This window comes from Apus apus, chromosome 23 (genome assembly GCF_020740795.1).
Source record: "Apus apus isolate bApuApu2 chromosome 23, bApuApu2.pri.cur, whole genome shotgun sequence".
Lineage (NCBI taxonomy): Eukaryota > Metazoa > Chordata > Aves > Apodiformes > Apodidae > Apus > Apus apus.
In genome coordinates this window covers 3963340-3988216 of record NC_067304.1, presented here as the reverse complement: position 1 = coordinate 3988216, position 24877 = coordinate 3963340, and the positions used below count along the sequence as shown (strand labels likewise).

At 59.0% G+C, this 24877-nt stretch overlaps 2 protein-coding genes across 4 annotated transcripts; one reads left to right on the top strand and one right to left on the bottom strand.

The window, feature by feature from the left end:
* Positions 1 to 597: 597 nt before the first annotated feature.
* Positions 598 to 22549, bottom strand: SOX13 (SRY-box transcription factor 13). 3 transcript variants are annotated; one of them, XM_051638875.1, is made up of 14 exons: positions 22449 to 22549; positions 6151 to 6352; positions 5451 to 5556; positions 5181 to 5267; positions 4673 to 4845; positions 4082 to 4150; positions 3796 to 3910; positions 3632 to 3714; positions 3382 to 3541; positions 3045 to 3154; positions 2853 to 2949; positions 2627 to 2770; positions 1857 to 2073; positions 598 to 1712 (listed from the first exon to the last, which is right to left on the bottom strand). In XM_051638875.1, exons 2-14 carry the CDS (start codon positions 6349 to 6351, stop codon positions 1439 to 1441), a joined length of 1836 nt encoding a protein of 611 aa, XP_051494835.1. In that variant the 5' UTR covers position 6352; positions 22449 to 22549; the 3' UTR covers positions 598 to 1438. The 3 variants fall into 3 exon arrangements, with proteins under 3 accessions (XP_051494835.1, XP_051494836.1, XP_051494837.1); XM_051638876.1 differs by having other exon boundaries at positions 3796 to 3907; XM_051638877.1 differs by lacking the exon at positions 5181 to 5267.
* Positions 11376 to 24293, top strand: LOC127393840 (uncharacterized). The gene is made up of 4 exons (XM_051639327.1): positions 11376 to 11384; positions 13476 to 13604; positions 22252 to 22575; positions 24072 to 24293. Exons 1-4 carry the CDS (start codon positions 11376 to 11378, stop codon positions 24291 to 24293), a joined length of 684 nt encoding a protein of 227 aa, XP_051495287.1.
* Positions 24294 to 24877: the final 584 nt, after the last annotated feature.

Genomic DNA, 24877 nt, shown 5'->3' with positions numbered 1-24877 from the left:
CCCAGCCAGAGCAGCACAGGGAGGGGGAATAAATAAAGCACTGACGAAGGGCAAGAGAGGAGAGAGGGGTTTGGGGAGGGGGTGAGGAGGCAAGATGCTCCCCCTTGGATGAACAGCCCCTTGGGGTGCAGGGCAGCATCACCCGAGCCCCGATGCTGTGGAGCTGCTGCTCCAGACCCCTGCCCTGTGCTGAGCACATGGATCTGCTGCAAGTCCCCAGGGCAGGGTCTGTGGCCCTGCCTGGAGCCCCGGGCAACCACGGCTGCTTCTGCACCCCGGCAAGGTCCCTCTGCTGGGACCTGGTGGCTGCGGCTGGAGCCGCGGTGCCTGTTTCTGGCTGTTGCCACAGGGTGGTGCATGGACACTGCAGGTACAGGCAGACACAGCAGGCACAGCCTTGCTTGGACAGCTGGACATCTTGCACGGACAGCTGGACACTGCACACACAGCTGGACACTGCACACAGCTGGAAACTGCAGGCTCTGCCAACCACCCTGCACCCCAGACACCCCCGGGCTGGGCTCTGACTGGGACAAAGGGGTATTTTTGCTTTTTTTTTTTCATTATTTCCTTTTTTTTTTTTTTTTTTTAATCCTGGCTGTTGTTTCTCACATGGCCTGATGCTGCAGGCCCAGGGCACAGCCTGCAGCTGGCAGAGCTGGAGAGCAGGAGGGAGGTGCCCAGAGATGGAGATGTACCCACAGCAGCTGGGGCTGGTGCCCAGGGTAAGGGCACAGCCAGAGAACATGCAGCAACTTCATTTACAAAGTGGGCCAGAGCTGTCAGGAGCATAAAAGGCTCCTTGGAGCCCTTGGCTGGTCATCAGGCCAGGCGAGAGCTAAAAATGGCTCCATGGGAATTTGCTGGCAGGCTCCAAAGACCAAGTGGGAAATGCAGCAAGGAGGTCAGGCAGGGCTGAGAGAGGGACAAGCGTGTCCCCATCCCGTGTCGCCAGCAGTGGGGCTGGTGGCTGCAGGGGAAGTTCTCTGCAAAGGTGTTGGAGGGCTGGGAGATGCTCTGGAGGTTTTCCTGCACCCTTGGGAACCTCCTAGGAGGGCTGTGGGTGAAGGACAGCTCAGCAACCACAGCACCCGTGTCCCCAAGCCAGGTGGCCCCCGCCACCAAAGCAAGGCTGAGCCAGGTTGCCCAGTGGGTTCAGCACATCCTGGCCATGGCCTCCTCCAGCACACATCACTGCTCATCACTCCCCTGGGCAGCACCTCCTCCCCCCCAAAAAAAAAAACAAACCCCAACAAACAACCCACTGTGTGCCCACCTGGGTGGGGTGAAGCAGCACCCGTGTGCTCCCCTCTGCTCCCAGCGCAGCCCTTCTACCGAGTCCCATCCCATCGGGGGATGCTGTGACCTCCTTTTTGGTGGCAGCCAGCCCTGCCACCCACCCCCCTCCCCAGCCACCCATCCTGGGGCCCCCCCCCTCTCAGTCTGTCAGCACCACCAGCTCGCCATCACTCTTGTCCTCTCCCTCCGAGTCCTCCTCCTCACTGTAGCGGTACATCTCGCCCTCGGCCACCGAGTGCCCGTCGTCACCACCGTCCCCTTCCTTGAGGCTGCGGGTGTTGACAATGACAGGCATGCCAGGGTCCCCCCCACGGGGCAGGTAGTGCTCCATCAGTGGGGGGGTCAGCTGCATGCCCACCGGCCTCTGGTACAGCACCTCGGAGGAGGCGGGGGGCAGCTGGCTGCCCTGGGACCTGCAGGACAGGGGAAGGCAGTCACCAGCTGGGCTGTTCAAGGCGCTCTCTGTCCCTGCAAGAACCCTGCTGGCAGGTGAGCCCCCCAGGAAGGGTTGGGGAGTGGAAAAGGGTTGGGGAGGGGGTGGGGAAGGGGTGTGTTACCCGATCAAATAGCCCTGCCGGGCGTCCTGCCGCCGGTTCCTCATCAGCGCCTTGTACTCGCCCACCCGCAGCCGCTTCCCCTCCACGATGCAGGTGCGCTTGGGCCGGGGCTTGTACTTGTAGTCAGGGTATTTCTCCAGGTGCTGCCGGCTCAGCCGGGCTTGCTCCTCGTAGTAGGGTTGTTTCTCCTGGTTTGTCATGGATTTCCACCTGGAGCCTGAGCACAGAGGAGCCGCCGGGCACGCTCAGACCCGACCCGCCGTGGTGAAGCTGGTGAAACCCCCCACCAGCTCCTGGCTAGTTCAAGGAGCATCTGGGTGATGCTCTTAGTCATATGATTTAGTTTCAGGTACTCCTGTGGGGAGCAGGGAGTTGGACTTGATGATCCTTACAGGTCCCTTCCAACTTGAGATATTCTGTAATTCTACAGCCATCACAAGAGCTGATTCATGCTCAGGGCCCTTTGGACAGGATGTGGGTGATGGCACCACATGATTTTAATAGTGACATGGCCACGGGGAAGGACCAGTGTGACCAAGAACCACAGCAGGACTGTCAGGAGAGGTGACATGTTGGCTTGGTGGGGTCCACACTACTACAGGCACCTCCAAAAGTGATGCTACAACAGGGGCAGCACTATCGTGGACATCACCCGTAAGTGGGTGGCTGAGGACAAGCAGAGTGAGCAGCTGGATGGAGCTTGAGTCCCCCAAGAGGGATGTAGAGGAGGGTCCTGCCCCAAGCCCCCCAAACCCATCCCCAGCACTCACCCAGGATCTTGCTGATGCTGGAGTTGTGCATGTCTGGGAAGGCCTGCAAGATCTTCCTCCTCTCGTCCTTCGCCCACACCATGAAGGCATTCATGGGCCTCTTGATGTGGTTGTTGTTCCTGGACTCGGGGAAGTGCCGTGAGCCTGTGGCGACACCCCGGTGTGGGTCAGGAGCCCAGGAAGGAGCAGGCAGGGGTCACACCATGGGGCTCTCAGCTGTCCTTACCATCCATCTCACAGGTCAAGAGGGCCTCATCCAGCCGGTGGGTGGGGGTCTCCTCCATCCGCTCCTTCACTGGAGAAGAGTCGATCCCCACGTGGTCCTGCAGAACAGCAGAGAGTCAGGAACCAGCTCCAAGCCAGGGGAGCCTGCCCACAGCTGGAGACCCAGCTGTGGTGGGGTGAGAGGTGGGCTCACCTTGCGGTAGGGGTTGCTCAGTGATCCCTCCATGGCTCCGCTGTGGCCGTGCAGCAGCTGCCGCGCGTCCTGGATGGCTTTGGTGATGGCATCACCTTCTCCCAGGAACCCTGGCAGGACACCAGCATGGGCACCCATCAGCACCAGCTCCTCTGACACCCCGCAGCACCCCACCCCACTCTGACCATTGCAACTGCATGTCCTGAGGGGGTAGCACAGAGCAGCAGGTGTCCACCCAGGCCACCCAGGGAGGAGGGACCCCAGGGAGATGTCCCCAGTCTCTGGGAAGTGGCCAGAGGAGGGCATGGACTATCAGTAAAGGCACTTGGGAACCCACCCAGAGGCAGGTTGGACGGGCTGGTCTGCAGGTCCCTGGTGGCCCCATGACTTGGTGTGAGGGACTGGCAGCCGCTCATCTTCAAACTGGGCGAGCTGGAGGCACTGGGGAGGTCAGAACCTTTGGGCTTGGCTGTCAGGTTCAGTGGCTGTGAGGTCTCCTGTGGTGGAGGGAGAAGCAGGGTGAAGTGTAGCCCCCCCCCCTGCCCAGCACCCCAGCCTGGGGGGATGGAGCTGCTTTGGGGCTGTACCTGCATCTGGAGGTGGCCCGAGCCGGCGGGTCTCTTCAGCGTGGGAGGAGGGGGGCTGTGCAGCAGCTGCACTGGGTAATCCACTGTGGGGAGCAGAGGGAGAGGGGTTGGGGGGCTGGGGGACACCCCAAAGGGCTGGGACAGCCCTCGGGGACCCCACTCACCTGGTTTGCAAGGGATGGGCTGGATGGGCAGTGCTAACTGGGAGTCAGGAGTGACAGGGAGAGGCTGGTGGCTGGGGGTGAAGGCAGGAATCATGACATAGGGCATGTTGACCTGCTGGAGGGAAGAGGAGAAAGAAGCAGAGAGACCAGAGAACCTCTGTGGGACACTGCAGGCAGTGCTGTCCCCTTGCCTGGCCCCAGGAGGGGACACGAGCCCAGCACACGAGGAGGGCTGCAATCTCCCAGCACGGGATGGGGGGCAGAGGGAGGTGTCCCCCACCTTTACCTGGATCTGTTGCTGCAGCAGGTTGATTTTGTGCTGCTGCTGGATGAGCTGCTGCTGCTGCTTGGCGATCTGCAGAGGGAAGGCAGCAGCGTCACCAGCAGCTCTGAGCTGGGCCCCACAGGGGCCACGGCCCAGCACGAGCTGCTCAACACCAGCAGAACAGAGACAAAGGGTCTGCAGAGAATCCTGAGCCACTTCCCAGGGCATGGAGAGAGAAACAGGCTGGGAGGGACAGTGCCATCCCCACCCCAGGGTGTGCTGGGGGTGTCACCCCTGCCCATAGCACCGAGGACGAAGAGGTGTTCAAACAGAGCATGGTCAGGAAGGACCCAGTGTGGTTTAATTATTTTAAGAAGAGCAATTCCCATCTCCTTTGACCCTTGTCCTCCTGGCACCAGGGAGCAAGATTGGGAGCCTTTGGGATGGGCCCAGAAAATGGGAGGGTTTCTGGGCAGACAGTGAAGTCCCACTGCCCATGATGCCAAAGCCACCTCCCCACCACTCCTGGCCCTGCAGCCAGCAGATCCCAGAGGGATTCCTGAAGGGATGGATGGTCCCTGGCAAACGCTTCCCCTGGGGACCCAAGCCCACCTGCTCTTGCTGCTGCCGTGCCAGCTCCATCTGCTGCTGCTGCTTCTCAAAGAGCATGGCTGCCATGTTCTTCTGCTCCGAGTGGGCCGTCAGGAGCTGGTCCCGCAGCGTGGACAGCTGGTTGATCATGACAAGCAACTGGAGCTCCTTCTCTGCCAGGCTCTCCTGGGTTCCTGGAAGAAACCGAGCGGCTGCAGGTCAGGGGCTTGGGGAAGGTGAGCAGCATCACCACTGGGTGCTGGTGTGGGGAGTGTAAAGACCCCCCCCGTGTGCTGAACCATCCCCTCTGTGCAGTCCAAGGAGAGCTTTCATCGGGGATGCTCACGCCCCAAAAAAAAGAAATCAAATGAATGATTTGGTTAAAAAAAAAGCACAAATCTCTACTGACTACACACACTTGTAGGCACATCTCTGCTCCAGCTACGGGAGAACTGCCCTGTTTCCAGCCCTGGCTGCACAGGTGTGGGCAGGAGGATGGTGGAGGTGGGTGGACATGGGCAGACCTCACCTTTCACTTCCTTGGACTCGGCGGTGTTCCGGCCCAGCAGCCGCTCCTTCCAGTCACTGGACAGTAACTTCTCAATGGTTGGCATCACTGTCCACACCAGCAGGGACCAGGGTCAGCAGAGCAGGGAGAGGGAGGACAGCCAGGTGAGCACAGCCCCAGGCTCTGCACCCGCAGCACGGGGTGGTTCACCCCCATCCCACAGCAAAAAAATAACCAGGGGCCCAAAGAGAGCAGGGGAGGTCTCAGAGGCAACTCAGAAACCTTTCTTACCCTCCTTCAAGTTCCTGTTGAAGTCCAGCTTCTCCTGGCTGCTGACAGCCGGCTCGAAGGCAGAGCGCCGGGGTTCCAGGGCATCGCTGGCTGGAGAGCAGGACTCCTGCCACACACACAGTGTCACTTGGCACCCCATCCCACAGAGAGGGATGTCCCCAGGACTCCGGGAAGATGCTGGGCCAGTGGGATGCTCAGAACTGGCCATGCCCAGCTGACTGCTGGACCACACTCTGCCAGGCACATCCTCCCTGCTCCAGCCTGACTTGAGAGCATCTCTGCTCTTCGTGCCACAAAGATTTGTTTGCTGGAGGTTTCTATTATTTATTTAGACTGCCTGGCTCCTCCGAGCCCAAATCCCCCTGGGAGGCAGCGCAGGGAATGGGAGGGCTGAAGGCTGCTGGTCAGGGGGAGACAAAACCCAAGAGCAATTAAAAATGAAGGGTTGGAGCACCTCTGGAAGTGGCCATGGGTGCTCCACGCACTGAAGTCCCAGGGCTGACCTGAGAGAGTCAACAACGGCCAGAAAACCTCGGGGGAACCTCAGCCTCCAGCTCATTTTCCTTGGGATGAGGAAAAACCATCCAGGGAAACAAACCACCCACTCTACCAGGGGAAGGAGCCCAGGTCTGGAGTGGGAATGGCCATGATGCTTTGCCAGCCCAGCAGGACCAGTGTTTGTCACAGCTATGGGACCCACCTGTGGCAGGGCCTGGGGGTCAGTGCCCTCCTTCGGGGGTGGCCCTGGTGGGTCGTTGGGACGGGGCTCAGTGCTGGGGGCAGCCCCTGGTGGGGACTCATAGACACCCTCCTTCTTCTCCTCCGTCTTGATGCTGCAGTTCACCATGCTGCCCGCTCCATCGAGCTCCAGGTAGGGAGAAACAGGGCTCCTCATGGACATCCTAAAGGGTGATAGGGTCATCAGCAGAGCCACGGGCCACCCCCTTGGCCACAGCCCACCCCCCCCTTTTCCCAGTCTGGCCCCATACTGGGGTGCTCACCTTTCAGCGAGGAATAATGGGAAAAGGAAGGGATTTACACTGGCTGCTGCCAGAATCCAGGCTGCAGGACCACAGGGGCTGCCAAGATGGAAAGGGGCCATGGTGGGATGGGGAGATCATCCTGCCCAGGCTCTGGCACCCCACAACCAGCATCCCTGGTCCTCTCGCCATCCTCCTCCTCCCCCCACTGATGGCTCATCAGGACCCCCCCAAAACCAGGGCTGGGATGTGGGGGGGGGGGGTGCTGAGCTGGGGCTGGGGGGCAGCACTTACATAACAAACAAAGCCCAGCTCAAGCTGCGAATTAATCAAACCGCTGAAAATAAAACCTTCCTCTCAGGAACTTCAAACAAAAGAAACGAAAACAACAAGGCCGGCTGGGTAATGAAAAGCCAGGGCTGTGAATAGGGGACAAAAGGAAGTGGAACAATAGGGTGTTGGACAAAAGCAATAAAGTAAAGGGAAGTGTGACAGCTCCACAATGGGGCACTGTGCTCGCCAGCCTTTCTGATCTTAGCGGGGCTGCTTTTTTTTTTTTTTTTTTTTCCTAATCTGGGTTCCCTCGCCCTCCGCTCAGCACATCGCGGCGCTGGCCGGCCCGCCCGCCTTCCTCCCGGCACCGCATCGCCCGCGGCTGCTGCATCCTGCGGCACCGCCCGCCTCGCCCCTTCCTGCCCCCGCATCACCTTGGCCAGCCCGGCGCTGGGGAGGGGGGGGGGGGGGGGACGGGGACACCGGCAGAGCCCACCCAAAAAACCCACCGCCTGGGCTGGGGAGGAAAGGGCCAGGTTTGGCAGCAACGCGGCGGTGGCGAGCAGCCAGCAGGGAGCAGCCAGCAGGGAGCAGCCAGCAGGGAGCTGTGCCCGCGGCTCCGCCAGCTCCGACAACTCGTGGAAGCGGGATGTGCTGCCCCAGAGCCCGTGGTCTCAACGTGCTCCAGGTGGGGAAACTGAGGCACGGAGGCCGGGTGGCCGCGGCACCTCAGCCTTGAGCGCTCTCCTAACTCGGGACCTGCAGGTGCGGGTGCAGAGCTGCTCCATCCTTTTTTTTGTTTGTTTTTGGCTTTTAAAAGGCAAAGAAAACCCTGCTCGGTGCAGCCCTGCGGCCGGGACGCTGCCCGGGTGCCCGGGGACGGGGGTGGCAGCAGCACGGAGCGATGCCCCCGCTTTCAGCCGCGCACAAAAGCTCCGTCCCGCTCCTCCGACAGGTCACATCCCTGTTGTCATTCACCTCCAGGTCACATCCCTATTGTCATTCACCTCCCCGGTCACATCCCTGTTGTCATTCACCTCCCAGGTCACATCCCTATTCTCATTCACCTCCCGGTGCCGTCGGAAGTTCACTCTTAAAACGGGGGCCGGTGCTTTAACGGGGATCTGTTTGAAAGGGGCCTCATTGTGGGTTTATGACGTGGTTTGCCGAACAAAACGAAACGAGAAAGGGAGAAGGAAAAGGAGAGGACGGCACCGTGAGCTCGTTACCGGGGCCGGTCCCCGTGCAGCGCCGAGGGCTCAGGTGCTGGGCTCCAGGGCTGCCTGTGGCACACGAGGGGACAGGAACAATTGCCTTGGCACAGGGGACTGGAACAGATCTTTGCCTTTAATGTTTCCCATTTAATGCAGGGTGGAGGGGAAAGGAGGGGATGGCATTGGGATGCGAAGTGCCAGCTTGGAGGAACAAAATGGAGCCACTCCGGAGTCACGAGTCCTCTGTGAGGGAGCAGGGACCCGTGGGGCTGCTTCCTCCCAGCACAGACTTTTGGGGAGGCACGAGGGGCTCCTGTCAGCATCTCAAGCCCTAAAAGGCCTGCAGTCTGTGGGCATCAGTGTACTCACCTTGCCTCCAAACCCCAGCCCAGCAAGGCTGGGATTTTTGGGATGGCAACAGCTTTTCTTTCTCCAATCTTACCCCTGAATGGCACATCCTGCAATTCTCCCCGTGGCCGTGCCACCCTTCCTGCCTCCAGCTGATCCTATCTGCCCCATTTGTGTTGCAGCAAAATGACTCAAAAGGCCAAGGAGGGGGTAAGAAACCAGCAAGTGAGATGCCAAGACTCCCCCCCCCCAAGTACCCTGAGCCTCTTCCTGGTAGCTTGTGTGGGGTCTGGCTTTGCAGAGAAGGGGGCTGCTGGCATCACCCCACCAGCAAAAGGGGAAGAACAGCCAAAAAGCCACCTGGCAAAAGTGTGGTGGACTGGACCAGGCTTCCTCCCCACAACAGATCCTGCCTGTAACTGGAAGAGTTTCTGCCCACAGGGTGGCTGGGGGGGGGAGGCAATGCTGGCAGCCAGGCTTCCCAAAGGCAGGGGGGATGTTTTCCCCATGGTTCAAGCAGGGACGAAGCAGGCACCGAGGTTACGTGAAACTCAAGCCCTTTGCAAAAGTACTGGAGAGCACAGGAGGCCAGAAAGCCACAAACACAGCAAGTCTCCAGCACTGCCACGGTGCTGCCCCATGCCACAGCATCCCTGTCCTGTGCCACAGCATCCCTGTCCTGTGCCACAGCAGCCCTTCCCTGTGCCACAGCAGCCCTGCCCTGTGCCACAGCATCCCTGTCCCGTGCCACAGCATCCCTACCTCGTGCCACAGCATCCCTACCCTGTGTCACAGCATCCCTGTCCTGTGCCACAGCAGCCATGCCCTGTGTCACAGCAGCCCTACCCTGTGTCACAGCAGCCCTACCCTGTGTCACAGCATCCCTGCCCTGTGTCACAGCACACCTGCTTTGGGGCTAATCCTGCCCCTCGACTCGGGGCTGATCCCACCCTGGGGGACAGCAAAGGGCTCCCGCAGAAGGGGGACTCAGGAAGAGCAGCCAGTGAGTGGCCAAGGGATCTGGGCTGTCCAGTTTTTCAGGCTGACCTTGCCCCCACCAGCCACCATCAGGTTGACAGGGGCAGCAGGGGAGGCTCTTGAGGCTTTTGTTTCCCTTTCCCTCCCCAGTTAGAGCAGAAAGTCATCAGTTCACAGGATAAGGAAGAGTCTTCCTTCCCAAATCCCAGCATAGTGCCCAGATATTCCTAAATAAATCCACAAAGCCACTCCTCCTGTGGCCTCCAGGGCCCAGGTAACCAACCCAGCTGGGGGAGAAACACATGGGGCAAAAACCCAAGAGGGAAAACACGCCATGATCAAACACAGCAAGGCCAAGGAGAGCCAGGGCAGCACAACCCTCCCTGTGCACGCACCAGCCACGTGCAGCGCTCACAGCCCCTGGCACCCCCGAGAGAGAGAGGGCAGAGGAAAAAATAAGACACACACGGACGTTTTCTTCTTCCAAGCAGGACCTGAGGAATCCCGGCCAGCCACCAGGACAGACAATAGCCCATCTCCTGCCAGACAAGCGGGTCGCTTTCCTGCCAGACTTGGAATGTCCTTTCGGGGCCGTTTCCAAGCGCTTCCGCCCGCCGTGCCTTCACACATAAAAGAATGGATGGCTTCCTCCACTGTGCCCGGGCAGGGGTGGCCAGGGACAGCTGAGGGAATGGCCCCAGCCAGGGGAAGTTCACGGGGCTGCCGTGCCTCCCTGGGGATGCAGAGCATCCCGTGACAGGGATGGGGAAAGCAGGCAGGGGACCCGGGCTCTGCCACCCCCAGCGGTGGATGGGCAGGGACCATCAGCAGGTTGGCTACACGCTGTAGGTGAAACAGAATCACAGAATCCTAGGGGTTGGAAGGGACCTCGAAAGATCACCCAGTCCAACCCCCCTGCCAGAGCAGGGTCACCTACAGCACACCACACAGGAACGCATCCAGGCGAGTTTTGAATGTCTCCAGTGAGGGAGAAACGGGGCAGAAAGTATAAAATCCTGGGGTTCAGCACTTCTGGAAAAGCAGGTTTGAGACCCAGAAGGCAGTTGGATGCTGAACATATTCAGGCCCAGCAATGCTGTCACCACGTGAGAGCCACAGCTCCACGTGCTCCCCCCACCCTGGGGGCTGCATCACGGGCACCCACCCACCCAGATGTGCTGCCCCACAAACCAGGGTGCAGCGGAAACGCTCGGCCTTGGGGGGGAAACACCAGCCAACATTTTACACGTCCTCAATTGCCATCTTTTCAACACCCCACCTGTCACCAGTGCTCCCACAGAAAGCCGCAACCTCCGTCTGCCCAGAAGGCTGCCGAGAGCACAGGTTGCCGGAAAAGCTGCAAAATGAGCTCCAAGAAGGGAGATCTTTGGCAGGTGGGGGGAGGATTTTGGGAGGGTGATGCCCTGGGGGGCAGAGGGGCAGCAGTAAGTGCCCAGCAAGCAGGGTAGGCTGGTCCTGGCTTGCCAAAACCTGCTACGGGCAGAATCATGCTCACGTGAGCTCCCAGGCACATCCCGCCAGCAGTAGCCAATGGTCACTCCACCACCCCAGAGGGACCCCCCCAGAGCCCACGTGCCCCTCTCCATCCTGGCAAGTCTTGGGGTCCCATGGGAAAAACTCTGGCATCAAAGGGTGGGGGAACATCAATTCATCTACTAAGATGAAAAGCAGCAGTGCAGGTCTCCTGTTACCACATGGCACTTGCAAGCTTTAACCCTAAAGCAGTTTCAACCAGCTAGCATAGCATTTACTAATTGTAGCCAAAAAAAAACAACCCAATCTGGCTTCTTCAAAGGCCCACGGGCCATATCCAGGGCTGTGAATGAAATGCAGATCTCTGATGACTGCCAGCAGAGAAGCCCTTCAGAGGTTCAGGGGGAAATCAAATCAGTTCTACTATTCAAAACATGAGGAGAGAGAGAAAAAATAACCGGTATTAATCACTGAATTCACTTAGGTGAACACTTGCAAGACAGGGAGAAAAAGAGGGATTCCCAGGCTGTGGCAGGGGGAAAAGGAGGACCTGGGATGCTGAAGAGGGTGGATAAACATTGTCCATCATCACAGCAGGAGATCCCAGCTCTGTGTAGGGTGTCTCAGGGCACCGGCCGATGGCTCATGTGAGCACTAAGCTACAGATCGAGTCCTTAGAGCCAGCTCTGTCCTCACAGGCTCAGCTCCAGCTTTTCTAAGTCTCACAGAATAATCTCACTTGCTGAAATCCACTTGCTTGTGCCCCACTCATCTCCACAGTGTGGGGCTGTCCTGGGACCAGCTGGGCCCCAGGAGGGGGTGATGGAGCCTGGATACGCAGGATGCTCCGGCTGGGAACGGGAAAACGAAGCCTCCTGTGATAAGGATGAGCCAAACACAACATGTTCCCTGTGGGTCCACGGGTCCACTCACTCCAACCTGGCACACATTTTAACTGGGCCACCTCCCAGTCTGCCCATGCCCCCCTTACTACCAATTTCCAGCTCAGGGCTGATTCTGGTTTCACAGCACTTCCGAGGGGGTTTTCACTCCGGTTTCACAGCGCTTCTGAGGGGGTTTTGTCACCTTGCTTTGGTTTCTTATGAGATGGCAGGAGGACACATCACTGCAAAATGCTTTCCTGTCTTGGCATCAAGGATTAGTCCCCCAAGCTTTGCTAGGAACCCCCCATACCTCCACAACCCCAAATCCAGGGATGCAAACAAAGCCCAGCCTGTAGTTTTATAGCTCATAAAATAATAAAATCAAATACAAAGCGGCAGTTGGATCCTTCCCCGGGTGTAAACTGGCACGGGTCCATCGCCTTCACAGCCACGACCCAAACACATTTTTCCTTTACTGGGATGAGCAATAGGAGGGTTTTAAGTAGGGGAAAAATTAAACTGAACCTCAGGTGGAACTTCCTGGCCGCGAGATTTATTAGACGGGGAATGATCTCATCAGGGAAGCGGAGGAAACTCCGTCGCGCTGGAATTATTTAAAACCGTGCAAAGCCTGGAGGAAGAAGGAGAGGGAACAATCCCAGGGACAGCCCATGGGATGGCCGGGGACAGCACCGGTCATTCCCTTTTCCTGGCCTCAAGACCAGACAGTCTGCAGGATGGTTTGGGTTTTTTTTAATTCCAGTCAATAAGACATGGCAATAAGGCAAAAATCTCTTCGCAGCATCTCTGGCTCTGCAGGCAGATGGGCTTTGTGTGGTCAGGGGGTTGAGAGTGTCTTTAAGAAGAGCCCTGGGGTGCAGGAGTGGTGCTTGGGCAGGGCTGACCCCGGGAGAGGTGCTCACAGAAGAAACTCCCCTTTCCAGCAGGTCTAAACACTCCAGGGAAAAGCACAAACCCCACAACCTTCATATTTTGAAAGTGCCTCCTGCCATTGCCCCCCTCTCCTCTGCCCTTCCTACCTTTCACGGCACGTCAAGGAAACACAGAAGTATCACAGCCCTTAACAAGGTGCAGGGGAAGCGAGAGGAGGGAGCAACTCCTGGAGAACAGGGATTTACTCTTTCTTTCCTTTTTTTTCTGTGTCAGAAATAATTTTTAAAAATGTTTCCTCCTTTGCATAAAACTTTACCGGGGCGCGAAAAAAACCGCGTGGCAAAACCTGCCCAGCTGAGCCTTTACACCCAGCACCCAGGGGCCTGGATCAGGACCATGGTTCTACTGATGCCATGTGGCCAAGAGCCCCTGAGATGGTTGTGGGGAGCTGCCAGGTCCCTGGGACCCAGCAGAGGTCCTTGGGGCTGCTCCCAAACCCCAGCACAGGCATCACCTCGTTCCATCACCCCGCTCCGAGACTCAACCAAAGTACATTGAACAATTAATTATGGAAAGGAAATTTTTAAAAGCAGCAAAACCAGAGCAAATAAAGAAAGATCCACCCTTGTAGCAGGAGGGCAGAAGAGCCAGGAGGTGAAGGATGGGGACAACTCACCCAGCCCTGGCGGGACGGCGCGGCGGTGACGGCACAGCACGGCAAGGGAGCCCGCTTAGCACATCTCCCTCCTTTTCTTCACAGTTTCTGTCCTCCCCTCACCCAAAAACAGCCCTCAGGCTTATCAGGGAGGCCAATCTTGGTGTCGTTTTTGTGTAATTTCACTCACTCAGCGTTTCCAGGCAGAACGGAGGGCACGTTTGACTCGGCTGCTTCGTAAACAATACTTTCCTATCGCATGACGGAGGGGCAAAGACATCTGACCCTTTTCCTCTCCTGTTCAGGCAAAAAAGAAAGACATGGGACCTACCCACCTCAACACCAACGTGTCCTTCACCTCCCGGGCTGGGCTGCAGGGAGGGCAGGCTTTTCTGAACCCTTTTTCCATGCACTGTGCCAAGGGGGGCCCACGGGTGAGCTCTGGGGCACATCAGACCAGGTGCTATTTGGGGACAGCCCGGTGGTCCATCCCATGGCATCCCGCAGCATCACCTGGTGTCCACCACCCCCTCCCCTGGCTGAGCTTCTCATGGCATTGCACACCTTCCACTAATGGCATTCTTTTTTCCAGCCACCCCCAGGTTTTGCGGGAGGCTCCTTTTTGGGGGGGAGGGGGGAGTATCCCACCTTGTTTGCACTCCTGTTCCCCCGGGGCACATACATGAGCACCAAAAGGATGCTCGGAGCCAGCCCTGGTGCACCCACTGCACCCAAGCCCATGATGGCAGCCAAAAATCATGGGGCCACATTTCCGCCTGCAACGCCCCACACCCCGCAGCAGCACCCTGGAAACCTTCAGGGTCCCTTTGCACAGGATCCTGAGCTGCAAGAAACAGGTCCCTACACCCTGTCACATGCTTGGGCATAAAAGGGACAAAGCCTCCAGGGAGCCACTTTACCCTCCCCAGCTGCCACCCAAATTTAGGGCAGGGGGGAGTTCCAGCTGCTGGGGTTGTTGGACATTTCAGCAACGGGTTTTGGTTTTGCTGGTGCAACAGGAGCTGCCCCAGGAGCTGCCGGAGCCAACACCAACCTCCCTCTGAAAGCAAAGGCAGCCTGAAGGAGGGTGCTGGGTGCCAGGAGCCGTCCATCACCTCCCCAAATCATCTCACCCTCATTAATGTCAGCTCTGACACTGCTCCTGCTGAGCTCTGGCTCTGAGGAGCCACGGCTGGCTGAGCCTGGATGAGGACCCCCAAGGAAAACCCTTTCAGCCTGGCTTCTCCCCTGTATTAGTGTGAGCCACAGAGCTCACAGCCCCACTGCTCTGTGCTGTGGGTGAGCCAGAGCATCCTCCAGCAGCAGCAACCAGGCTCAAAACCAGCACCACTGGGGTTCACGGGGCAGGTCTCACATCTGCGAGAGCAGTGGCAGGAGGGTGCAGGGCTCTGGCTCATGCCATTTGTGTTGCTACCACTGCTTCACCTCAGAGAGTGACCCCTGGGATGTGGGGGGGTCCCCCCATCACCCCATTCCACCACAGGATCCGAGCAGCAACCCTCTAAATCACAAGATCCTGCAAGGCTGGGCTCACACCTCACCCCTCTCACTTCAGAGGAACTGAAGCCCATGAAATCCAGCTCCCAGCTGGGCTCCTCTCCTCTGGTGCAGCAGAGAGACTCGGGAACACATTTCTACTGGCCCTGCCGGGTCGCTTTTCGTTGCACAACAAAAACACAGCACAGACGAGGGCAGAGACTCTCCAGCAAGGAGCCTCCAGCCCTCCCCGCCCTCACGGGGGTGTCCAACAGCCCCCAGCCAGCCCGCAGCTCTCTGCAGCACACAAGGGGCTCTTTGTGCCCCATGCCACCTGTCCCCCACCCCGTATCCTGCTTTCCCCTGGGGTCCCCGTGCCTGCCCCCTCCAGCGAGGGGCTTTGGCAGCTCCTGCCCCCACACGCCGCATCCCGGCGCTTCCCTGCCCGGCGTCAGGGGAGCTGTGGGCAGAGCACAGTTGCTCTGCCCGTGCAGGCAGGCACAGGCAGGCAAGGCTGTGCTTCTCACCACTTGTGTGCCCTGGGGTGGGTCTCAGGGCAGGACGAGGGGGACTGGAGGCGTTTCATGCCACCCTGGCAAAGTCACACGTGGCGGCCGGGGCTGCACAGCTGCTGGGCTGGGGGTGCTGGGGGCCCCGAGGGGATGGGGCAGCTTTGGCTTGACCCCCTAAGGAAAGAAGGAGGAAAGGGGTGGGGGGGAGTGTAAGGGACCGTGGGGCTGTGGTTTGCAGCCTGAGGTGCTGACAGGCAGAGCTCTGTGCTCCCCCGGGCTGTGCCACTTGTACCAAGAGCCCCAACCAGCATCCAGCCCCAGCCTTGCTTGAAAACGCACGAGCACAGACACCCCCTGCAAAAACCTGCTCCCCAGGATGGTTCCCAGGGTGGATCCGAGGCAAACCAGTGGGAATGACACAGCACGGGAAACCCAAAGGCACCTGAAGACACAAATCACAACCCGAGAGCCTTCAAGAAAGGCAGATACTGCTCTGCCTCTACCCATGCTGCCACCCATGCAGGATGGTTCCTCCAGCCTGCCCTTGACCCTCCAGCTCTCGAAATCCCTGCATCCCAGCAAGGAAAAGGAGCAGGAAAGGTCCTGAGCAGCCATCTCTTCTGCTTGGGAATTCACCTGCAGAGCTGCCCACTGCAGCAGGGCCAGGCAGCAAAGACTGGTGAGGTTGGCCCTGCCTGTCCCTGCCCAGAAGTCCCCTCCTGCAGGCAGGCACAGGCGAGTGCAGCCCCTGCCCCAGGGGACTCGCTTTCCGGCTGGGGCTGCAAGGTAGAACAATAGGGCCAAGCCCTCTATTGTTCCAGACAAAAGATAAGCCGGGCTCTGGCATTCCCCTACGCCCTGTGGGCAAGGCAGCAGGCACGGCCACCACCCTGGGCCAGAGCAGAGAGTTCTCCAAACCCTTCCCACCTCAGACCGCTTTTCTTCAGGGGTACCAGAGGGGCTGCTGGGTGGGGGTGACCCTCCCGCCCTGCTCGGAGCTTGCACACCCGTGCACACACACCTGGGCCCTGTACACACGCGTCTCATTCCTGCTCACCCTGCTGGCTTTGTCCCAGCTCTGCATGGCCCCCAGTTTCTGCTGCAGTGGCTTCCAGCACCCCCATGTCCCCGGTGTCAGCACATGGAGGACACGCCGTGTGCCCGGCGCCTGCCCTGCCTCTTCACAGACTCCTTCCCTGTCCTCTCCCCACCCTGAGCTGCATCTCCTCTCTGCATCCCACAGGGAACATGGTGGGGGACAAAGCACCCTGCCAGCCATGGGGTGGTGGCAGGAGGGACATGGGGTGCCCAGCACTGGTGGCCTGGCCCACCAGCACGGGGAGCAGAGCAGACGTGCAAGCCCAGGACCAAGCTCCACACACCAGAGCCTGACCTGCACCATCCCCAGCTCAGCTTTTTCAAACAAGTGGTTTTCCCAGCTCTGAACATGGCTGCAAACCCTCGCTGTGCTCTCAACACCCAGCCAGAGCAAGGGAGAAAGACCACGGGGGACAAGGGCCCACACCCATCCAAGCACCCAGTTTGACTTTCATGTCCAAAGAACTTTGACTTCTGGCTCTCTCCGGGCAGCAGCGTGGGACCCAGCACTGTAGGGGTGGCAGAAACTGCTTCGTGGTGCTGGCAACACCATGAGGTACTTCTACCTACCTGCTTCTACATCTTCTGTTGGACACTGGCTCAGCCCAGCTCACCATAACCCCATTTTGCACCAGCAAAGAGGATCAAACACACCCACTGGGCTCGCCGCTGCCCCACGTTCTTTTAATAATTCCCTTTGCAATATTTAATTTATAATCTTATTCTCTTTCCACCCAACAGACAATGAAATGCCACCAGCTGCCTTCCCCAGGCAGAATTAAAAACTAAGAACTCAGGCCAGCAGATTTTGGCCTGGGTGCTCACAGGGGTCTTCCAGGTGGAAGGCTTAAATGATGCACCATGTTATCTTGCTCCTCTCTGATAAGACCCCCGGGGGCAGGTGGGGGGAGGCTGCCCGGCCTCTGCAGCCACCAGGCTGCATCTTTTATAATGGTCACATGCCTGGAGCAGGCCTGGGTGGTAATGGAGCATTAAATTATGGAGAGACAGAATTTCAAATATTTCAGATCCATCTCCCAGTTTGCATTCTTCAGCTGAAGGGCTGCAAGCAGGAGCAGCAGAAGAAGGCAGAGAAGGGAGCTCCCCTCTGGTACCAGAAGGCAGGGAAGGGAGCTTCTCTCCATTCACAGAAGTAGTTTTCCCCTTGAAAAACACCACATTTGATCTCAAAGCAGCTGCAGAGCCCTTCAGGGTCCACGGTGCTGCTGGGGTGCTTGGAGGTGAAGGGGACAAGGCTGTTCCAGCAGTGCCCCTGCTGCCATCCTCCACTCCAACTGTGTGCTCCAGCACACTTGTATTAATGCTTTGTTGAGGCAGACTCAGCCCCTGCATCCCCACTTCCATATTTTGGGTCTGCCAGGAGGCAGGGCCCCACACAGGCAGCCGTGTCCCCCACACCTCCCCAGCCTCCTCCCGAGCTGGTGGGACTGGGCAGACCAAGGGCCCTTGTTCTGGGCTGGAGCAGTTCCAGCTTGGGACATGTGGTCCTGGAGCAGGTGGACACAGAGTGGGAGGGAGGGAGGACTTCCAAGCAGCAGAAAAATTTCCCAAAGTTGATGTCTCGGACCCTGCCAACTTTCCTTGGGCTGGAGGAGCCCACGCACTTCTCAGCCATGCACCAGCAGCACCCAGCCCTGGGGAGCTCCCCGGGGGGCACGGAGGGCCAGCAGCAGCTCTACCCAAGGAGCCAATCTGCCTCCTGAAGTTACTCCCCAAAAGGCACAGGGTGGGGTAAAGTCACCGGGATATTTTCCAGCAGAACTGCCACAAGCTGCACTCATTAATTTCTCTTTTGCATGTTCTTTACTGGGTTAAAACGGGCTGGAAATTTGTGATGCATCATGCAAAACTTTTTTGAGCGGCCCAAATCTTCCTCCCCGCGGTGCAATGAAACCAAAACCTCCACAGAGTTTGTGAAAAAATAAAGCAGCAGAACTGAGGATTGCCCTGCCCTGGCTGGTCAGGGGTGGCCACGATGCTGCAAGGGACCCCCAGCCGGGGAACGCCCGACCCCGGGGCTGCCCAGTCTTTCTGGACTCTCCCTCCCACCGAGCACAACTCCTCCATCAGCCCTGCTGCCAGACCAGGCTGCTGTCAAGACACACAAAAAGAGGCAGCTTTGACCCGTCGGTGTTTTCTAGCTGAGGGAAAATGAAATGAGAATATTTCATCACTAGCCCCCAGTTCTCAGCGATGCTCTAGTTCAGCAGCGCGGCCGCGGGGGAGAACAAAAGAGCCCAACCAGCATCTCAGGCTGTAGGTAGCAACTGCCCTGGCTGCAAGGGGATTCTTTTTTTAAACAGTAAATTAAAAAATAAGTGCTTTTCTTTCTTTTTTTTTCTTTTAGGAGAATAAGCAGCACCCGTTTCATGAGCAGGACTGGGAACTTCCGAGGTGTAAAAGCAGAGAGCAGAGCTGCGCCGGGAGCGCGTCCCTCCCTTTGGCCGCAGCCGCCTGTTCAAGGTTGTCACTTTGGGAATAAAAGCTTTCCTGATTTCTGCAGCTCCACGTGCAGGCACAAAGCTGACCTGACACTGAGCTCCCTCAGTGTTTACAGTGGGATAAAGCTGGAAAGAGCAGGAGCCTGGCGTGGTGGCGGGCAGACAAAACGGGGCTCGCCGTGCTCGCGCGGGACGGCGACGAGCCACGGGCCGTGGGCTGTCCTGCTGCTCTGCCAGGCCCGGGGGTCCCTGACCTCCCTCAATTTGCTGGGTTTGCAGTGAGGGACTCTCCAAAAAGCAGAACTGTCAACATCACAGCACCAACACCACACCAAAACCCTTCCAAGTTTGTTTTGCACGGGATCTCTGAGCAGCCGTGGCCGCACCGAGCACACAGGAGGGCTGGGGACAGCAGAGGTGACCTGGCCTCCCCAGCAGTGAGCCAGGTGTCCCATGTTGTGCACCACACAGCCCACCGTATCCCACTGGGATCCTTCCTGCCACCCCATGGATTTGCCAGCAAAATTCCCACATCTGCAGTGCCAAGGATGCTCCATCCACGGGCCATGGCTCAGAGCTGTGCCTGCTCTGCAACCCCAGCAGCAGCAGGGACACAGCCCCTCACAACCTCCCCCAACATCAGCCTGAAAGACTCACCTGGGCAGTGCAGGAGACACTGCTGCCAGCTCCCACAGCCACCCTTCACCCTGACCTGCTCCCAGGGAGCATCAGGACCTCTCAACCTTGGAAAGATTCAGTTCCAGGAAGGCAGTGAGAGCAGCAGGCGTGGGGAGCCCCCCAGCAAACAACAAATGTAAAAATAAACCCACTGAAAGACTAGATTTACTGTGCTTCCCTGTTCCCTGCACGGAGAGAAAAACACTTCCTCTGCATCCCATGAACGAAATCAAAACCCCTCCAGCACATAACAAGTTTATGATCTGCTCCATCTCCCTGAGGGCCTCCCGTGCCAGGGCACAGCTCCCCCAGCACCCCCATGGAAAATGGACATTGAGGCAGGGAGACAAAAAGTCCAGCTGTTCCCCCCAGGACATCTTGCACCCAGGCTGGAACAAACTTTGCTGTCAGAAGGACTTTCCCGGGGCTGGGGTTGGGGGGGGATAGTTTGGGTGCTCTGACTTGGCAGGGGTAAAAAAAGCAACAGGCCAGAGGAGAGGAGCTGCCCGACAGCATGAAGAGCTTCACCTCGGGGAGGAAAACAGATTTTTTAAAAATTAAAGATCTCTGCTCCTACCTATTAACTCTCCTCCAAAGGGATTTCACCTCCCGTGTGAGACACCAGACCCGATGCCACGGGAGGGCAGCCCTGGCAGTCTTGAGTGAATAAACAGCAGGGAGGGAGATGCTGGTAAAAATGTGTCACTCGCAAATGATTTAGAAAACTGTCTTTAGCCTGCCCACATTTGTCAAAGGACAGGAGCTATTTTTAACATGAAGCCTCTGAAATCGAAGGCTTTCCAAAAGCAAAAAAAAAAGAAAAGAAAAAAAAGTACTGTATCAGTGTCAACAGAATGGATTCTGTACAAAATTAAATTGAACTAAAAGGAAATTGCATGAATTACAAACACGAGTTATTGGCTGAATAGGAGAGTAACTGAGTGATATTATCTGGTCTGTGCTATGGAGAAAATCACATTAGCTGAGCTAATGGTCCTTTTTCACTCCTAAAATCTATTACTCCAGATTTGCTTTGGAAGTCAAGTGTTTTCCAAGCTGAAGATACCTCACAAGATGTAACTGAGACTCGAACAATACGTGGCCATGGTCTGTAATTTTTCCTGGGCAACATCCCTCACTGGCACCGAAACCCCTGCACAGAACACTGGAAATCATTAGGCGGAGGTGGAAAGAAGCAAAGCTTTGTATTTATTTGTGCATTTCCCACAAAAACCTCTCCCCACGGCTCCCTGCGTGAGGCAGCTCTCGGTTTCTCTCTTCCACCACTAACTCTGTTGGTGTTTAACTGCGGGGGTCCCAGCTCAGGGCAGGGGCTGCTCTCCATCGCCCACCTTGCTGCTCCCTCAGTCAAGTTTACCATCCCTCTTAGGGGGAAAAATCCCCCAAATCCCCCCACGCCTGCAACCCCAGTCCCTCCAGCCACCCTGTGCCAGATGCCCCACGGTGCCAAAGCCCCCAGAGACCCAAATCTGCCCTGGATGGAGGGACACACGACGCGGGAGGCAGGGCAGGACCGGGGAGGTCCAGAGCTCAGCGACAAGGTTCACCCGCCCTGAAGTCCCAGCAAGTGACAAGAGTTTAGTGCTGACCCCGGTCCCAAACCCTCACTCCAGCCACGCTCTGTCACGACACGGTTTGTTAGAACCATCTCAGCCGCTCTTGGACAGATAAACATCCCCGCGTGGCGTCCGCGGCAAGTTTTTCCTGCCGGGATCTGGCGCCCGCTTCCCGCTGGAGCTGCGGGGCCGCGGCCGTGCGGGGCCGGCCGGAGCGGGGCTGTCCCGGCGGGCGGGAACCGCCTCTGCCCGCCGAGTGCGCCTCGGGAAGGAGGTGGGAGATGCAGGATGGGGCAGGAGTGTCGCCCCCCGTGCCATGGTGCGGCGGGGAACAAGGGATGGGGAGACACGAGGATGAGGGAACACGAGGGATGAGGAGACACGAGGGATGAGGGGACACGAGGGATGAGGGGACACAAGGATGGGGGGACACGAGGGATGGGGGGACACGAGGATGAGGGGACACGAGGGATGAGGGGACACAAGGATGGGGGGACACGAGAGATCAGGGGACACGAGGGATGGGGGGACACGAGGGATCGGGGGACACAAGGATGGGGGGACACGAGGGATGGGGGGACAGGAGGGACGGGGGGACACGAGGGATCAGGGGACACGAGGGATCGGGGGACACGAGGGATCGGGGGACACGAGGGATGGGGACCCCAACCCCGCACTCCTGAGCACAGCAGAGCCACGAGCACCCACAAACAGCCCCGGGCCCCGCGGACACAGGCGTGTGCCGGGCCGGGAAGGGCAGCCGGGCCCTGCGCCCACGGTGTCCCTCTGTGCTGGCACAGCGTGTCCGTCTGTCGCTGCTGTGACCCCCTGTCTCGGGGGGCTGCCTGTACCCTGCTGCCCCCCTGTATCACCAACCCAGAGCACTCAGTGTGGGGGCCGGGGCTGTGTGCCCGGGACAAGGGGACGGTTCCCACCGGGAAGAGGCGAGAAACCTTCCTGGCTGGGGTGGGACGGGGGTCCCGGGGAGGGGGCTTCAGTTGGGCGACCCTCGGCAGCCGGATCGAGGGTCTGGGGGAGATGCTGTGGAGGGTTTAAGCCCTTGCCTGCCCGCCGGCTGCCTCCCCCGGGGGGTGCCGTGGCTTAACCCCTTGCCTGCCGGGCCTCGCCCCGCCGCGGCTGCCGGCCTCGGGGGGCTCTCGGAGGAGAGTTTGCAGTCCCTGAACTTTGCAGCGGGGACGGGGCTGTGCGAGGGACGGGCCTTGCACCCCCTTCCCTTTTTCCCTTCCCCCGTTTAAGCAAAAGGGCTTTGGGGGCGTCCTGCCGCCCCCCCCCCCCCCCAGCCCCCAAAGCCAACCCGGAGTCAGAGACCGCGACCCGGGAGGATTCCGGTGGCCCCGGGAGGATGCTCGCAGCCCCGGGGCCGCGCCGGTGCCTCCTCGGGCAATACCCGTGCCCACTCCGCCTCCCCGGCCCGTGCCCGCGGCCGCACTCACGGTTCCGCCGCGCTGCAGCGCTGGGTCCCGGTCCCCGCCGCCGCTGTCGGTGCTGCCGCCGGTGCCGGTACCGGTGCGGGCTCCGCCGCCCCCGGCTCAGGTTCGCTCCATGTCCCCGGCGCCTCCGGTGGGAGCTGCCCCGGCGCCGGGCGGAGAGAGGGAGCGAGGAGGAGGAGGAGGAGGAGGGGAAGAGGAGGAGGAGGGACACCGGTCCAGCCAGCCAGCAGCCGGCTCCGGGGCGGCCCCTCTGCCCCGTCCCTCCCCTCGGGACCCCCTGCCAGGCCCGGGAACCCACGCATAACACTGCCTGGAGCCCCCAGCCTGCTCCTACCCTCTGCCCTGGAGTCCTGTGGCAGGACCCAGACACCCCCAAAGACCGAAGCAGGACTCGGAGGAATCCTGGGAGCCACCCCGGGACCCCCCAGGACCCCCGTCGTGCAGGGACCGCTCCCAGCGCGAGGCTGGAGCCAGGACATGCAGAGAGTCCCAAAATCACAGCACATGAGGTGGCAGCCCCCAAATCCCGGCTTCCAGCCTCTCCTTCCTACATCACCCCCAAGTTTTGCTCCTTTGCCCAGACCACCACAACCAGCCCAGAGCCACGAGACCACCATGGGGTGGGCAGACAGGGAGCCGGGGGGGGGGGGCTCTGCCCTCTGGCCAGACAGACAGACACTGGGACTGGTGGGACCACGTGCTCATGTGAACTGGGGTGCATCGACAGGGAAAGGGGACCCCGGCAGGGCCTCTGCTGCCCTCCCTGTGGAGGAGGTTGCCCTGTGCCTCACTTCCCACCACCAGCTCCTCCGGGAATGCCATCACCCACCTTCCCAAAGGAAAACAACACTTGGGAGCAAAAGGATGCTCCAGCTGGAGAGTGAGGGGGTTGGTTTGGACAAACAAATGTTGACAAACAGTCTTTTTCTGTATAATGAAATCTTTAAATTGTTATGTCAACATTGAAGGAGAACTGTTTATGTTTTACCAAGGGGGAAAATTCCATTGACTCAAAGCCATTTCCTCCCCCACACCATCATTTTCTTCCATGGGAATCACGTTTTTTTCCAAACATTGTTTTCACCCAGGCCCAGGAGCAGAAGAGAAGAGCTCAGGCTCCCTGGACTCCAGGCTCCCCCAGCCACCACGTACTAACTGGGAACATGGGGTTTCTGGAGGGGTTTGGGCACCCACACCCCATATCCACCCCCCTACAGCTTCTCCTTGCCCTGTGCCCCTCACACAGGAGCTGGCCAGAGCCAGGCAAGAAGTTACACGGGAGAGTTTCCCATCTGGCACCTTCACCCAGAGGACCAAACACAAAGCACAACAGCATTTGGAAGCCAAAGGTGGCGAGTGGGCTGCACCCACAGACCCCAAAACACAAAGGAGCTCAGTGCTGGACATTCCCATTTCACAGATGGAGAAACTGAGGCCCAGAGAGAGCACGATGTTCCCGGGGCTGTGCAGCAAGGACCGAGCCTGCAGCAGGGCAGGATGCAAAGGCAGCTCCCCCTGCACCAGCCAGACCTCCCCCCCCCAGCCCTTCTGAAACCCCCTCCCCAGCTGGGGAGGGTGACCAAAGTCACCAGCCTCTCTCTGCCAAAGCTCTTGATCACTGGCCAGGGAGAAGACCCCGAGAGGTCAGATGAAGCAGATGATTTCCAGCAGCCAAGCGAGCACCGAACACACAGGCGAGTTCACGGCGACCTCCACGCGCTCCGGGGGCTGCGGCCACCCCAGAGGGGCCCCCCGAGGGGCTCCGGGGGCCAGGGGGAGGTGGGAGGCACATCCCCCAAACTGGACGAGGAAACAATTAACAAAGGAGCCGAGGACCTGCACAACTGAGCCAAAAAGAAAAAGGGAGCAGGAGCTTTGTTCAGGTCGTCATAGCAACAGCCAGGCCGGAGCAGCAGCCCTGGACTTTCACTTTCCTTTCCTTCCTGCCTGTCCCCAGTGACCATGGTGGCCTTCCCTGCCCAGTGCCTGGCAGGTCCCCCCAGGTGCCAGCCACACTGCAGTCCCCTGGGTCCAGCATCACCTCCCAGATGGATGCCAGGAGGTGATGACCCAATTGCCCATCCCCAGGTGTCATCACCCACGGTCCTGTCTCCACCTTGGCTCTGCTCCTCCTGGTGTCCTCCTTTGAACCACACCAGCTCCACCTCCCAACTCCTTCTCTCCTCCTCACTACAAGGCATCCCCAGGATCCATGGGGCATCCATAGGACCCACAGGACATTCCCAGGACCACCAGCACAAGGTGTCAGAACAGACACAATAGGTCAGAGACAGTCCCTGTCCTTTCAGAGGGGCTCACATGGAGCCCACTCAGCTTCTTCTCCATCTCTCCCTACCTGGCTGCACCCAGCTGAGCAACCAGAGCTTTTTCCCACCCTGCCATCCCTCCCCTGGCTTTCTGCTTCGCTCAGC

Bases quoted from the DNA above. Each gene is read 5' to 3' on its own strand.
- SOX13 (XM_051638875.1), bottom strand. From the start codon at position 6,351: ATGTCCATGAGGAGCCCTGTTTCTCCCTACCTGGAGCTCGATGGAGCG. The intron at 2,771-2,852 runs GTAAGGACAGCT...GTGTCGCCACAG, and splicing joins CTTGACCTGTGAGATGGATG to GCTCACGGCACTTCCCCGAG. The intron at 2,074-2,626 runs GTGAGTGCTGGG...CTCTGTGCTCAG, and splicing joins CAGCATCAGCAAGATCCTGG to GCTCCAGGTGGAAATCCATG.
- LOC127393840 (XM_051639327.1), top strand. The intron at 13,605-22,251 runs GTGAGCTCTGGG...CCCCCGTTTAAG, and splicing joins GTGCCAAGGGGGGCCCACGG to CAAAAGGGCTTTGGGGGCGT. The intron at 22,576-24,071 runs GTGGGAGCTGCC...ATCACTGGCCAG, and splicing joins CCATGTCCCCGGCGCCTCCG to GGAGAAGACCCCGAGAGGTC.